This window comes from Magallana gigas, chromosome 10 (genome assembly GCF_963853765.1).
Source record: "Magallana gigas chromosome 10, xbMagGiga1.1, whole genome shotgun sequence".
In the NCBI taxonomy this organism is placed as follows: domain Eukaryota; kingdom Metazoa; phylum Mollusca; class Bivalvia; order Ostreida; family Ostreidae; genus Magallana; species Magallana gigas.
In genome coordinates, this window is record NC_088862.1 from 28,438,430 (window position 1) to 28,453,734 (window position 15,305).

The 15,305-nt window shown below is 34.4% G+C and overlaps 1 protein-coding gene and 1 long non-coding RNA gene across 5 annotated transcripts in view; one reads left to right on the forward strand and one right to left on the reverse strand.

Annotated features, from left to right (window-relative positions):
• LOC117686990 (uncharacterized) overlaps positions 1-4,349 on the reverse strand; it is a 10,545-nt gene extending 6,196 nt beyond the window's left edge. The window contains exon 1 of the long non-coding RNA XR_010709939.1: positions 4,121-4,349. This is a non-coding gene — a long non-coding RNA (uncharacterized lncRNA). The remainder of the gene's footprint in view (positions 1-4,120) is intronic.
• LOC105348909 (uncharacterized) overlaps positions 1-6,063 on the forward strand; it is a 39,395-nt gene extending 33,332 nt beyond the window's left edge. Inside the window, exons 4-7 of one of the 4 annotated variants that reach the window (XM_066072841.1) lie at positions 1-1,302; positions 2,384-3,325; positions 4,677-4,759; positions 5,912-6,063. The exon at positions 1-1,302 is cut by the window's left edge and continues 378 nt beyond it. In XM_066072841.1, coding sequence (XP_065928913.1) covers positions 1-1,302; positions 2,384-3,325; positions 4,677-4,744 — 2,312 coding nt within the window. In that variant the 3' untranslated portion in view covers positions 4,745-4,759; positions 5,912-6,063. The other 3 variants (XM_066072840.1, XM_066072842.1, XM_066072844.1) reach the window with 3 other exon arrangements.
• The last annotated feature ends 9,242 nt before the right edge of the window (positions 6,064-15,305 follow it).

Consider the following 15,305-nt stretch of genomic DNA (forward strand, 5'->3'; position numbering starts at 1 on the left):
ACACCATCAGAAGTGAGGCTCTCTTTTACAGACCTGTTCTCCTGCCACGAATCAAAACTGATTTCAAAACCTGTCACACAGAATTCTCCCTCTATCAATCAGAGATGTTAACAAAGACCCAGGCACTGATGCATCTCATTGACTATATACAAAACGATTTCATGTGTAATGTGTTTTGTGACTTTGATTTCAAACACAGATGTTTAAAACAGAAGAAAGAAATTATCATACATATTGTCAGCCTACAGAGATATGTACACATATATGAACAGAGGAGAGTAATCAGACCGCTACAATTCCTCTCCTCCATAAAGACAGCCCTCCCCCAGATACACCCTTCACTCCACACTAGCCAGCTCTTCATGACTGAGTCACTCAACAAGGAGGATGTGATGGAGTCACTGAGTGCAATCCAAATCACAGAGAGAGGAAACCGACGCGTAGGAAACCAGTGTCTGCTGAAACTGACATCTGTTCCTGAGTTCCATCAATCTCTCACAGTGACAGGTGTTGGTCGTTGTTTACACATTTCCTGTGTGACATCAGACCGGGTCTGGGTCAGTGATAGAAACAATCTCATCTTGACAGACACAACAGGTGTCCCTCTACATCGTGTGGAGGATTCATGGGGTGATTTATATGGAGGATTACACACAGTGAACAGTCAGAGTGAACTGATTTACATAAATAGGAATTATAACATCAACGAACTGTCAAAGGATATGAAAACCACCACCACATTTATAGAGAGAACAGACTGTACATGGGAACCACGGTGTGTGTACTGGTCCCCATTCACTGGGGATCTACTGGTCGGGATGTGGTATATACATACAGAGACAGGCAAGGTAACCCGGTACGACCAGAGTGGGCAACTCACACAAACCATACAGCACGACAACATAGGATGGGGACTGTATAGTATACCTTACTACATAACAGAGAACAACAATGGGGATGTCGTGGTGTCTGACTATGGGTCTGGTGCTGTAGTGGTGACAGAGCGTGGAGGAAGACATCGTTTCTCCTACACAGGACGTCCATCAGGATCAGGACTAAGGCCACGTGGAATCTGTACTGACGCGCTGTCACACATCCTGCTGTGTGATTATACCACCAAAACAGTACAGATGTTGGACAAAGATGGTCAGTTCCTGTCACATCTACTGACAAAATCACAAGAGATGGGTGAACCATGGAGCCTTAGTTATGATGTCAACACTCACTGTCTCTGGGTCGGATCAGCGGACAACAACAATGTGTGTGTCTACAGGTATATCACCAGACAGGATGCTCTGATAGGTAAGTCTGAGTCATTATCATTGATGTAGTATTATTACTTATTAGATTACTTACTAACTCACTATGGAAATATATTGGGTTGATCAATCTCATAGAAGGCGAGGCGAAGCCGAGTCGTCTATGAGGTTGATCAACCCAATATATTTCCGTAGTGGGTCAGTAACTAAACTTATAAGTGTTTTGTTTTCCCAAGGACTATCAAGCGACATATTCATTCACAAATAGTGGTGAAGCAATATACAAGATGCCTTACATGTCGTCCAATTAAACTCATTTAAACTCTTCAAAATTATCAATACCACCTTTCAAATACGCTTAAAAAATCTTTGCTTTACCCATATTACTTACAATGTTTTGTTGCTATTCAATCTTAAACCTCTGCAGAGATTTGAGCAAATTAAGAAGCTGCCATTTTGTTCTGCTTCAGACACAGTAATGTGATGTCAATATTCAAAGGGCAACTACTCTAATCTAAAAATAATTCCAAAGGGCAACTACTCTAAATATTTAATGACTTACTGAACACAATTTCTGTGTTAATTAATATGAAATATCTAGATGAGTAGGTGAGGCGGCGGCCAATGATGGCCATATTGCCTAATATTAATCATCACAGAACCTTCATTGAGATATATGAGGCAATCACGTGCCATGTTTAATCCAATGAAAATGTGACATTTCAGTCAGAGGGAAAACAAATATATGTTAGGTATCATACAGGTTTCAATGAGATCTAAGTATACCTAAGTTATCTTTGTTATATCACACAGGTCATATTAAATTGTTAATTCAGTTTCTATCTATTTCATTGTGAGTGTAATTCATATATTAGTTATATATCCATGTAATTGTTATCCATTATTATATCTATGTACATGTTACCAAATGTAGTTTATTCCTCAAACTTATTTAAATAAGATGCAAACAGTATATAATCATGGTTATGAAATTAGGATATACAAGAGAAATTCATTTAAAGTATTTAAGTGAGTTTGATAATTACTTTAATCAGAGTATTTAATTAACTTAATATACTCCTTGTAACACTACAGGATTAGAACTCTATGTTTGATGTTTGTAGATCAAAGTCGTGTGATGGAGTCACTAAGTGGAATCCCAACCCCAGGGACCGAAAAACCACAGCAAGGAAACCAGTGTCTGCTGAAACTGATGTCTCCCCCTGAGGTACTTCAATCTCTCACAGTGACAGGTGTTGGTTGTAATCACATTTCCTGTGTGACATCAGACCGGGTCTGGGTCAGTGATAGAAACAATCTCATCTTGACAGACACAACAGGTGTCCCTCTACATCGTGTGGAGGATTCGTGTAGTGATTTATATGATGGTAATAATGGATTACACACAGTGAACAGTGAGAGTGAACTGATTTATATAGATAGGAATTATAACATCAACAAACTGTCAAAGGATATAAAAACAACCACCACATTTATAGAGAGAACAGACTCTACATGGAGACCACGGTCTGTGTACTGGTCCCCATCCACTGGGGATCTACTGGTCGGGATGTGTTATATAAATAACTATATAAAAATAGGCAAGGTAACCCAGTACAACCAGAGCGGACAACTGACCCAAACCATACAGCATGACAACACAGGACAGACACTGTATAGTGGACCTATCTATATAACAGAGAACAACAATGGGGATGTCGTGGTGTCTGACTATGGCTATGGGTCTGGTGCTGTAGTGGTGACAGAGCGTGGAGGAAGACATTGTTTCTCCTACAGAGGACGTCCATCAGGATCAGGACTAAGGCCACGTGGAATCTGTACTGACGCGCTGTCACACATCCTGGTGTGTGATGGTAGAACCAAAACAGTACAGATGTTGGACAAGGACGGTCAGTTCCTGTCACATCTACTGACAAAATCACAAGAGATGGGTGAACCACGGAGCCTGAGTTATGATGTCAACACTCACCGTCTCTGGGTCGGATCACGGCACAACAACAAGGTGTGTGTCTACAGGTATATCACCAGACAGGATGCTCTGACAGGTAAGTCTGAGTCATTATCATTCATGTTAATTAGATATAGCTAACTAAGACACACAGTCCGTGTTAATTATCAGTAAATAAGATACATGTAAGACATGTTTATCTGTGTAATTGTTTGTCAATATAAACAGCTCATTGTTACAGGGTTAGCTGTATCTACCAGTCATTGGGAATAATTGTTTATCTAAAATAAATAGAAATTGAATGTATTTTATAATAAGATGTGCAGACACATGGCATTCTAATTAGTTAATTAATATAACAGGCCAGTGTAATTAATAAACCAGATGTTATTATAGTGACACAATCATGTACAGTAGTTGGCCATAAGTATGTTCCCAAAATGGTAGACGTTAACGTAGATCTCGTCATATCCCCTGAAGTTTTTTGACTAACTACTTTTAACAACAAAGTAAAAATGACTTGGCAAACATATATATTACTTTGTTTTATATCCTAGGATATGAAATGTTCTTGCAATTTTCTTCGTTTAATGATGTAAAGGCTTGTATTCAATATAAAGTGAGACTACTCGAAATGTCAACTACAACTTTTTCTAGGTCACGGAAAATTCAGATTTCGTTTTTTTAGCTTAAAGTTTGTAACCGTATTATGATCATTTTTCACATTATTTCAATGATATTAATGTCTGAACAGTTTGTAAGCCAAAGTATGTGTTGATGCTGTCTTTCTGCTCTGTTTAATTGGGCCTAGATGTCTGGTTATCCTTTTCTAACAAGCTATTGGCGATTTGTGAAGTGACAAACAATTACTGATGAGAAGCAGCCTACTTACAGTTTTATTCATCACATTATACTTTGGTCTTGCTGTAAATCAAGCTGTTTGATTTTTGAAAGCATGATTTTGGTTGTCTCTGGGGACTTTGAAATGGGACTCAGTCATTTCATGGTTACCTAATCTTACAACTTCCAGTTCGAGTTACGATTTTACCATTATTCCGGTCTTCCGTATTTTTAAACTTTACATAACAGTTTCGGCTGTTTATTCAGTTGATCCTTCCAGTTTTATTACGGTAATGTATAAATCTCAAATCTGACATCTGTATTACGACTTGTTTCTGGCTTCCCATACGTTTTCTGTCGTTCGTCGTTATGTTGTTGTGCAGACGATAAATGTTTACCAAAGGGGAATAACTCCAAAAATATGAAGTGACACATGTATTTGTTTTGTTAACGAGTAGAAGTCGATTAAAATGATTTAATTAATTACATAACTATTTAAGCATGTGTTAATGCAATTAGGTTAAACTTATTTGTAGATGTAGCTCTGTCTTATATATACTGTAAGATGTTGATTTATCAATTAACAGCTAATTAATATCTTGTTGTAGATGAGCACAGACCCCGTCCTGATGAGGAGGCCATGTTTAGCTCAACATCAGCCGTAGAATGGAGATAGCTTGGATATTGACAGGTTGTAAATGTTTCTGTACAAATCTAGTCTGCTCTCAAAACCACACCTGTTGTTTGTCCCTTTGTTCAACATCTGCAGCTGAAATTGACCTGTGTATAATTCACATGGACTGTAATACTGACTCCTGTTTATTTCACACTTTGTGATCATCCAAACATGGCTGTCTGTTGCACATACATGGTTGTCTGTTGCTATATGTGGATATGTAAATAAAATGTAATGGAAATGGACTGGAGATATAAATAAGATAATAATAAATTAATAAGATAATAATTAATTAATAAGATAATAATTAATTAATAAGATAATAATTAATAACACTTAGTGTTTAGATTTATACTTGTGTCTTTTTTCACCATTAGATATGAAGAATGTAATTGAATTCATACAAACATTGTGGATTCCTGACCATGATTTTCCATTTAAATTATATCCAACACACTTTATGGTGGAATCGGACACAATATTTCCTGAAGAGACAGATACCCGTATCTTATTGAGTGATGTAATGGGCCGTGTGTTTATACCTCTACACAGACTTATTGAGTGATGTAACGGACCATGTGTTTATAGCTCTACACAGACTTACTGAGTGATGTAACGGACCATGTGTTTATAGCTCTACCCTAACTTATTCAGTGATGTAACGGACTGTGTGTTTATAGCTACACACAGACTTATTCAGTGATGTAACGGACCGTGTGTTTATAGCTCTACACAGACTTACTGAGTGATGTAATGGGCCGTGTGTTTATAGCTCTACACAGACTTATTCAGTGATGTAATGGACCATGTGTTTATAGCTCTACACAGACTTACTGAGTGATGTAACGGACCGTGTGTTTATAGCTTTACACAGACTTATTGAGTGATGTAATGGACCATGTGTTTATAGCTCTACACAAACTTATTCAGTGATGTAATGGACCATGTGTTTATAGCTCTACACAAACTTATTCAGTGATGTAACGGACCGTGTGTTTATAGCTCTAGTCTGCTTTACACAAACTTATTAAGTGATGTAACAAAAGTTTGTTTTTTTAAAATCAATTTTACCCCATTTGAACGGTAGGCTGAATGAACTGTTAACAACATGACCAATAAAGAACATTTTTTTAGTTCTGAATAATGACATATTTTTATTATAAACAGATCCTTGTTGAAGGTGTTGTAGGAAACGGCTGGGCCGGAGACATCGCTATCGACAATGTACGTCTGACCGGGTGTGCCTGTTGATAGTCAACTTAGAAACTATAATGTCGGACATGAGACCCCAGTTGAGAATAAAAACACCACTAAACTGATTTTGTTTTTTTGTTGTTGTTTTTTTTTTGGGGGGGGGTTAGGGTGTTCGGGGGGGGGGGGGTTCTTGGTTTTTTTGTTATGAAATATCTGTGATCTTCTTTTCCCTGATTACACCAAAGGTAAGATTCCTTTTTCGAAAGATTTGGCGTTACTGTTATTTAATCAGAGCACTGTCTGACCAGGTGTGCCTGTTAAACGTCGACTAACTTAATGTGGAACCTGAACGAGTGTTCTAGATAAAAATAACTCTTTACTGTTTTAATGATTTTGTGGGTTGGTTTTATAAATATGGAATTTCTGATTTTTTTCTTCTGATTAATAGTTCACCAAAGTAGACTGTCATTTTTTAATATTATCCCCCATCTTTGACGTAACTTAAATTTTACCACAATATCCTTGAATTTGTTACGTTACTCTGTCCCGAGTTTTTCCTTCCATCACTATATGCTTGATATTTCAATAATAGTAAATACCTTTGTGCTCAAACTACGTTCCTCCACTAATATGAAAAATGTCCAGAAACGCCTTCTCTACCGCTTCAGGTTTCAATACAAATCCCAAAATTGAAAGTCTACGGAGATTTTGCATTGTATCACCCATTAATAAGCCCGGATGAAAACGTTAAAAAATTGCGCGATGAATTCCGAGTGTATTCCGAATGGAGAAAAGATGTAAACATTTCCCATTGTTATACTTTCATGTTAAATACTGAAATCTGATTGGTTAAGACGCAGTTAATAATATTTACTATTACCCTCAGCGTTAGCAACGCACTTGGCAACGGGTAACATTAAAAAATGTTACATGCGCGAAAATTATGCGCGTACGGTTCGCTGTAGAATTCACGTTATTCCTATATAAAAACAGTAAAATTTTCTTAAAAATTTTAAAAAAGACATTCAGTGTAACAAAATAAATAGTGCCTGTTTGGGAGGATAACAGTTGAAATTGACACCCCGAGAAAACCATTGTCAACCGACGCGAAGCGGAGGTTGACAATGGTTTTCTCGGGGTGTCAATTTCAACTGTTACCCTCCCAAACAGGCACTATTTATATATTATAAATCTCCGTAAGAAAATTGCTTTCGTTCCTGTGAAATTTTATGAGTGAAAAGGGATAATTGTTCAATGAAGATATCTTGGATATATTCCCTTTCATCGTTTTCAATTGTATTTCTTTCACAGGTATGTGTATTTTTATTTCAAATCATCAAAAATTGATGGAAGCAATAACTTGGGACAGACTATAACTTTTTTTTCAACTCTTTTTTGGCAATTCGATGCCATACTCATACTGTCTTTATAAGTAATTAGTCTGTCGTACTATTAACGGAACATGGTCTTTAGGAATGTTTTCATCAATTGATTGGAATAACGCACCAGATGTTGAATATTTAATCACGTAGTGTTATATTCGCTCAGAAGTTTACAAAATGTTATTTCAAAAGGATAAGAGTCGTGTACGGAAAGCAAAGGATGTAACAGCTGAAAAGATTTTTTTCAGTAATTAACATCAAAATGAATATTAATGCCAGTGTTAAAGTGGCTTTAAAATGTTACCCACCTAAGACTTGCTTTCCATAAAAATTCCATGCATCTCTTATAGACACTAGTCGTTAGACGATATAACGACTTTTGTAAATGAAGGATTTCATTTGTTGTTAGTTGAAAAGACAAAAAAGATAACCAAATTATACATTTTTTACATAGTTTGAGTCTAAAACAAAGGTGTAATTTCAACAAGCGCGCATGTGAAAGTCAGTCAGATAAAAGATGCTAGTATGTCTATGAATAATGCAATACAGAGATGATGCATCATATTTGAGTGTAAGTTTTCGATACTTTGGTTCTAAAAGTTGTATTTTTACAATTTTTTATTGAAACAAGTTATTCCGTATTTGAATTTTTCACGCAAAAGTCTCACTTGAATAATATACTTGAGTTCACATATGAATTTATTGTAATAATAAAAAAAAAACAAACAAACAAAAAATAATCTCTTATGTGTACATTTTTAAATATTAATTGCATATTCATAAACGGAAATAAAAAGGAGTGAATATATAAAATGATTGTATGTCTTTATTTAAATCAAAACTTTTTAGAAATAGTCAAAGTTTTCTTTTGCAAATTCCTCAAAACAATTCATTAAAACTGTTGACGTAAAACAAATAGGAGCAAACAAATAAATGATAACGTAACATAACAATAATGCTATTAGAATGTTCTATCACATCTTCTGAAAAGGTTCTGTTTTCGAAATAAAATGGTTGGTACTGATTGCAGGTTGTGAATAGGCGTCTACATATTTGGTGATTTATTAACAAAAATGTCCAACCTCAAAAAATATAGAACAAATATATCATACAACCATTATATTTACATTGTAAACTCCGTGTTGTTCATCCTTTGGCCGATTCAGTTTGCTTTAACGGACTTGAACGTTTTCTTGTTTTGTAACACAGATATTTGTCCACCAATAGATATACCACGAAGATGATGAAATAAAAACAAAACAGTGCTCCGCACATAATCAACAATTCTGCTGATACGTTGGCAGCAGACATTTTGGAATAAATGTATGACAATGTTTTGTCTTGTTCTGTGGTAAACCTGTAAAAAATAATAGGTATATATAGAGGAGAGAGAGGGGGATAGAGAGAAAGAGCAAGAGAGAGAGAAAAAGCAAGAAAAAAGAAAAAGAGCTGTTGGTAAAAAGTTCACCTTTAGAGAATTTTTACCTGTTTAGTTCTGTTTTTATAATTTATCCTTGAATTAAAATGTTGACCGAGAGTTAAATACATAATTTGTGCCTTGTATAAGATTTGCATTCACAACTAAATCACCTTTTAAAACTTTTTTTTCAAATCGTCTCCAAATTAACTATATATGAATTTTTTTTTATCACTTTCCGTTTTCTCAAAGAAATCTCACTTGAAGCACTATTTTCTACGACCCTTAAAATGAACAAACGTAAATCAAACCTTTTACGGTTTTGATCCTTGGTTTAGAAGGGATAGTACACTTCTGTGACTGTCTAACTGTCGTAGGTCTGAAGATCGTTTTAAGATAATAATCCCCGATTTGTTTCGCCCTGATGGTTTCTAAATTTGTTTTTCTTGATTCCTACCTAAGTCAATTATTCAAGAAGGCTTTTGCATACATCAATGGTTGTTTTGAGATTGTTTGTCAAGAGAAAGTTCATAATTAACGGGACGCAAGTTACATCACTAACATAAAAGGATCACTAGTCATGAGCTCAGTTTCACAAAGAAGAATTGTTTAAACAGGTAGTAAGAGGGTTGGATGGTTGTTGCCTTTTTTGGACTATGTTTATCTCCTTGAGAAGAAGAGATCTATATAGATATATAGAAAGATAATCACACACTAAAATAACTGGATATTCGGTTTTATGAATGCCAGTTCACAGCTAGATATCATATAGTATATTCTAAAGTTAGCGTGATAGGCACTTTGTATAACACTTAGCTATAGCCTCCTTTAATCGTAAAGCAAAACATTGAGGAATATGGTATTCAAAAAGCGTACATTTACAGCACTGATCAGACCCAACCTAACATAGAGTAAACCCCAACTAAACCCTCGATCTACTTTCTGGGTTTAGTCTGGGTTTACTCCAGGTTTACTGGAGTGGATCCAGAGTAAACCCGAAGTAAACCTAGAGTTGACACAGAGATTAAACTCCGATTAGAAGTATGCCACTGAAAGCAGACGTTACATGTGTATTCGGAATACACAAGGAGCAGGAATTACAGACAGTGAGCTGGTAAGAAAAAGGAATGGTCTGCTTCACACTTCAGTGAGTACATGTACATTTGATCCCAAACGCAAATTCCAAGTTAACCCAAAGTAAACACCCAGTTGACCCAAATTTTCAAAATGCAGGCCCAGAGTAAACCCAAAGGAAACCCAAAAAGTAAAACCGGAGTTAAGTAGGGGTTTACTTTGGCGTTAGGTGGGGTCTGATCGGTACAGTACAACTGCTCGTTATGCAAAATGTTCACTCGACAAATATATGTATGCAAATCTATTCATTACAATTCTAGATGTTAAGGTTAGTACAGACATTAAAACAGAGATTAAAAAGGAATATGCAACAGAAAAAAGTGATTTTTGTGGCCGATGCGAGGTAATTAAAAGGAAGTTTATATTTTTTCCCAAAAAAATTCTTTTCGTACAACATTTGAAGAATAAGCACTCAATATAATTATTTTATTGATTATTAAAAGCGTTTTATAAAGTACTTTATCACGTCAAATACGTTATGCAACTTTCAAATACGAAGTATTGGCCAGTCGGAATTTCATTTGTAGTAGACACAAAATATAAATTGGGGGGGGGGGGGTTGCAAGATTTTTTTTGGGGGGGGGGGGGCAAGGTTTTGTAAAAGTATAAATTTTATGAGAATTGATGCTATATGGCTGAGGATTTTCTCTTTAAAAGTATCATAGGTATAACTACCTAAAGATTCAAAACTCAGTCTTTCTTCCCATTCTGTTAAATAAGAATTAACCTTTTTAACATCAAACAAACAATGTCCCACCTTAGTATCGAAAACCTAAAACATTGCTAAATATCTCTTTAAGGTACCTTGCAAATTTCCTTGATCGACAAACCCTAATTTGAAACAAGCATATAAACCATACGTATCCTATTTATCTTTAACATCCTATTTAAATTTATAAAGAAAAATATGAAGGTTTTTTTTTTAAAGTAAGTTAAATGGATTTAGCGGAATGACCGTAAACAACTATATTCCAAGAATTGTTCCTTTCTACAAATTGATATTATACAAATATTATAAATCTTGAAATATCATCAGGCAATAAGATGTTTCTATCTTATTTTCAAAACTACATGTATCGACAGAAAGAATACATCAATACAAGAATCAATCATACTTATGTCTTAGTTTTATATCATACTGACAGCGGAATGACATCTTCAAAACAATAATCAATAATGCATCTGTCTCACCTAAAAAACTATAAACAGGGTTAAGACATTTAAATAGGTTGCAATCGTGCTACTGTCACTTTTTTAAAACATTATGACATTCATTAGACAATTATCGTACGTTTTTAAAGCATACTGACTATTATTAAACAATTATAATCATGTTCTCCCATTAAAACCTACGTACAATGAAGTATCAAAGTATGAAACTGTCTGCTGAGCTTTAATCTCATTTGTCTCATCTACAATGCGATGAATATTGGAGCGGCATTTTGTCTATTTCTGGTAAGCTTTTTTCATTTGTTTTTTCTACAAAACGTGAATATTGGACGACCTTTTGCCAATGTCTGCCAACCCTAATCTTTTTTGTCTGAATTGTCTCATTTATAAAACTATGAATATAAGAGTGGCATCTTGCCAATAATCTGCCAAGTTTTTATCTCATTTGTCTCATATGCAAAACGATTAATATCAGAGTGGCAGCTTGACAACTATCTACAAAGCTTTTATCTCAACTGTCTCATTAAAATGGTAGACTAGGCAATCGTCTTCCAAGCTTCATATCTCAGTTGTCTAATTATTTAAAAAAATTACAATTAACTGTCTACCAAAGTTTTATCTCATGTGTCTTATTTACAAACTTGTAAACCAGCCAATATTCGCGACAGCTAAACAATATTTGAACATGTTAATCAATAGTATACTGTACAGATTAATACATAAAGCAGCATAATTGATAATTGTCTTGATGTCATACCACTGTAAATAAGTTTGTAAATGACATGTTAGAAAGTTGTCCAGATGTCATTCAACTGTAAACATTAGTGTTAATAACATAAAAGTGTGGTAGAACGACATCTAGATGTCATTTAAATACTGTGGTTTCATTAATATTCGTTGAATACCAATTCTCGTGGATTTCGTTGTTAAGTTGATCCACGAAATTTAATGTTCATTGAAGTGCAATTTCTTTTAACATTTTGTATTGATAGGGTCATTGGCCACGAATTTACGTATCCTTGAAACTGTGACTTTCACTTTATCCAGGAAAATTGATACCCTTGAATATTAATGAAACCACAGTATACGTAGTTTTATTAATAAGAGAGAAGTAAACTTGATACAAATACATATGTATTGTTAAAAAATTACCGTAATGAAAGATCAGTTAAACCATACTCCATGCAATTATCTTTACAGTCTCGGTCGGTCGGTTTGCATTGTCAAGCCTACGAACCTCGATAGCATATCATTTCTTCTCTCTTTTGTCATATTACTAGGTGATTTTCCTAAATAAGAGAAGGTAAGATATGGAGATAAGTTTTATTCCTCTCAAAAATGCTAAACAAAATCTAATAAAGTTTTTTTACTTATATATCTAGATATATATGTCAGTCATGCTTTGAAACGCGTTCTTTGTCATGCAAATTAATTTTGGGTGGGGTTTTTTTTAATTACTACACACCTGTGTGCACCTCAAACCTTAACTCCTATAAATGAAATAAAAAACGGTCGATTAGTCTTGACATAACAAATACATAAATACAAGAATGGAATATATAGCACACCAATACTTGTACAGGACGACAATAATGTAATTTGCTTCAATGAAAGCCTATAAATAACCTTTTACACAGAAATGTATTTGACTAACAGATGTTTAAACGCCATGATCTTTAACTTTAATTCTACAATACAAATTTCGACATGGAAATTGAAGCACATATTGCATATTACAATGGTATGTAATTGAAAGGGAAAATCTATTTCGAATTTCGTGACACGTGGTCAGGTTTTCGCTTCTCAGAGGTCACAATACCCCCAGCCTCTCGTTCTGAGACTTCCCAATTTTCATCCCATTGCTTAATTGTTTTTATGTTTTAGTTACCTTCCATTTGAACACTTTTCGTCAGACACTTGAACTAAATATTAATAGGTATAATTAAACCAATAGTCATGAGCGTATATGTCTTCGCAATCCCACGTACTTGAGGAGGCATTGTCACGATATTGGACAAATTTTATTTTTGTGTTTTTATTATTCAAAATGCTTAAGGAATGCATTTCAAATGATCAAATAAAATTTGAGAGTTGGTCGTTGAGTAATAACCAAGATACGGGGCTCACAATTCTTTGTCATAAAATGAAAAATTGACAATAACAAACTGTCAACCATCTCAAAAATCCATAAAACGAAATAGAAATTCAAAGCAGAACAACATGGACCTCTATAAATATAGAGGTAGGGTCAGGTGCCATGGAGGAATGGGCATTCTCTGCTGACCGGTCACACCCACCGTGTACTCTTTGTCGTAATCGGGGAAAAACGGAAAAGTCCATAGACAATTGGGTGATTAATTATGGTCTAACAATAAGTATGGTACATGTCAGTCAGCATGCTACCCAGTGGAAGATTGTATTTGCTGACAAGGTCCTTGTATCGACCATAGAACTTACGAAAAGATGACCTCGAACGAGACTGTTAATAGTCCTGTTTTATCAACTTGTCTGTTGGTAGCTTTACCTCGCCTTAGAAACTGTTCATACGAAGAGAATGTCCTTGTGTATCGAATTAACTGAGAGACAAAAACACCATATGCAGGTGATGAAGGTATATTGCTACATAAGTATGGAAAGTTGACTATAGAAAAATTGAAGTCATCGCGTTTATCATAAATTTTGTTGCTAGGTTACCATCAAAGTCCATTTCCAGTAAAATATCCAAAAATGAAACAGTTGAAGCAGACTCAGTGGTATCTTTTACTACAAGTTCACTGGTATATATCGAGTCGACTAAAGTATGGAAGTAACAATTGTAAATTGATAATACGTCGTCAATATACCTGAATGATGAGTGGAAGGCCACAGCGAGTTACTTATTTTTTTCACATACAAATTTTTGTAAAGTTTTGCAAACAAGGCTCGTGTCCTGTTTTTTGTTTACATAGGTTCAAAATGCCAGTAAAAAATCTGTTTCCAGCTGATTTGTGTGTCTTACTAAAGCATTGTAAACCCTAAAATTGGTAAAAAAAAATTGACCAAAATCGCGACTATACCCCTTTAACAATCTCTTATGTAGCATGACTTTTTTTAAAGCGTATTTTTCTTTCCAATGAAGTCTTCGTGTAAACAAATTCAGCTATCATATAAGAAAAAATGTCTTTTGAAAAACCAAATTTTTTTTTTTTTTTTTTTTTTTTGCTTTTTTTTCAAAAATAAATACGTTATGGGCATTTATATTGTTAAAAAAAATTACCCCTCCTTCAAATTCTTTCTATTTACATTACATGTAGGATAATAATATGTAAATGTGCATTTGACCTCATATTTTCCGATTTTTATATCACCAATGCTTCAGAAAGGCATTTTTAAAAGGCAACCGGAATTTGAGTCCCATTAGTTGAGTTATAAATGAGTTGCAGAGCTTGAAATTCTTCGCTATGTAAACAAAGCGTTTGTTTACATTTTGAACGTTAAAGTAAAAACTTCAGGTTTAAACCTAAAACGAATGTGTTAAACGTTAGGATTTGTTTATCAATGCCTAAAATGGATAGAAAGATAGTCAAATAAGCTGGAAAAAGATTTTTTACTGGTAAATTGAACCTATGTAAACAAAAACAGGACACGAGCCTTGTTTACATGACAAAGATTTGTGAGCCCTGTATCTTGCATGTAACTCTACGAACGACTCTCAAATTTTATTTGATTATTAGAAATGCATTTTTAAAGCATTGTAAATAATAAATCAGAAAAATAGAAGTTGACCAAAATCAGAAACAGGACACGAGCCTTGTTTACATGACAAAGAATTGTTAGCCCTGTATATTGTATGTAACTCTACGAACGACTCTCAAATTTTATTTGATCATTAGAAATGCATTTTTAAAGCATTGTAAATAATAAAAACAGAAAAATAGAATTTGACCAAAATCGTGACCATGCCCCTTTAAAATATCATCTATTAAAACTATATTTGAAATGAGTCCTAATCTTGACCGGAAGTGTTTGAATTTCATTTTTACAAAAGGCAGGCATAACACTGGTAGGTCTTATATTTTTAACATGGTTGATAATGGAGTATTTACCAGTCAATTTGTCGGTACAAAAATGCTACAAATCATCCAATTTACCAAAAAGCTAATTTTAGTCTTAATGATGATTGTTTTCAAATATGTGTAGAAATTGATTCAAGGAAATTGCAATTTCTCTCAAAATATTACGTAACAGATTTCAACCTACTATTTTTGGGGGAAAATCAAAATAA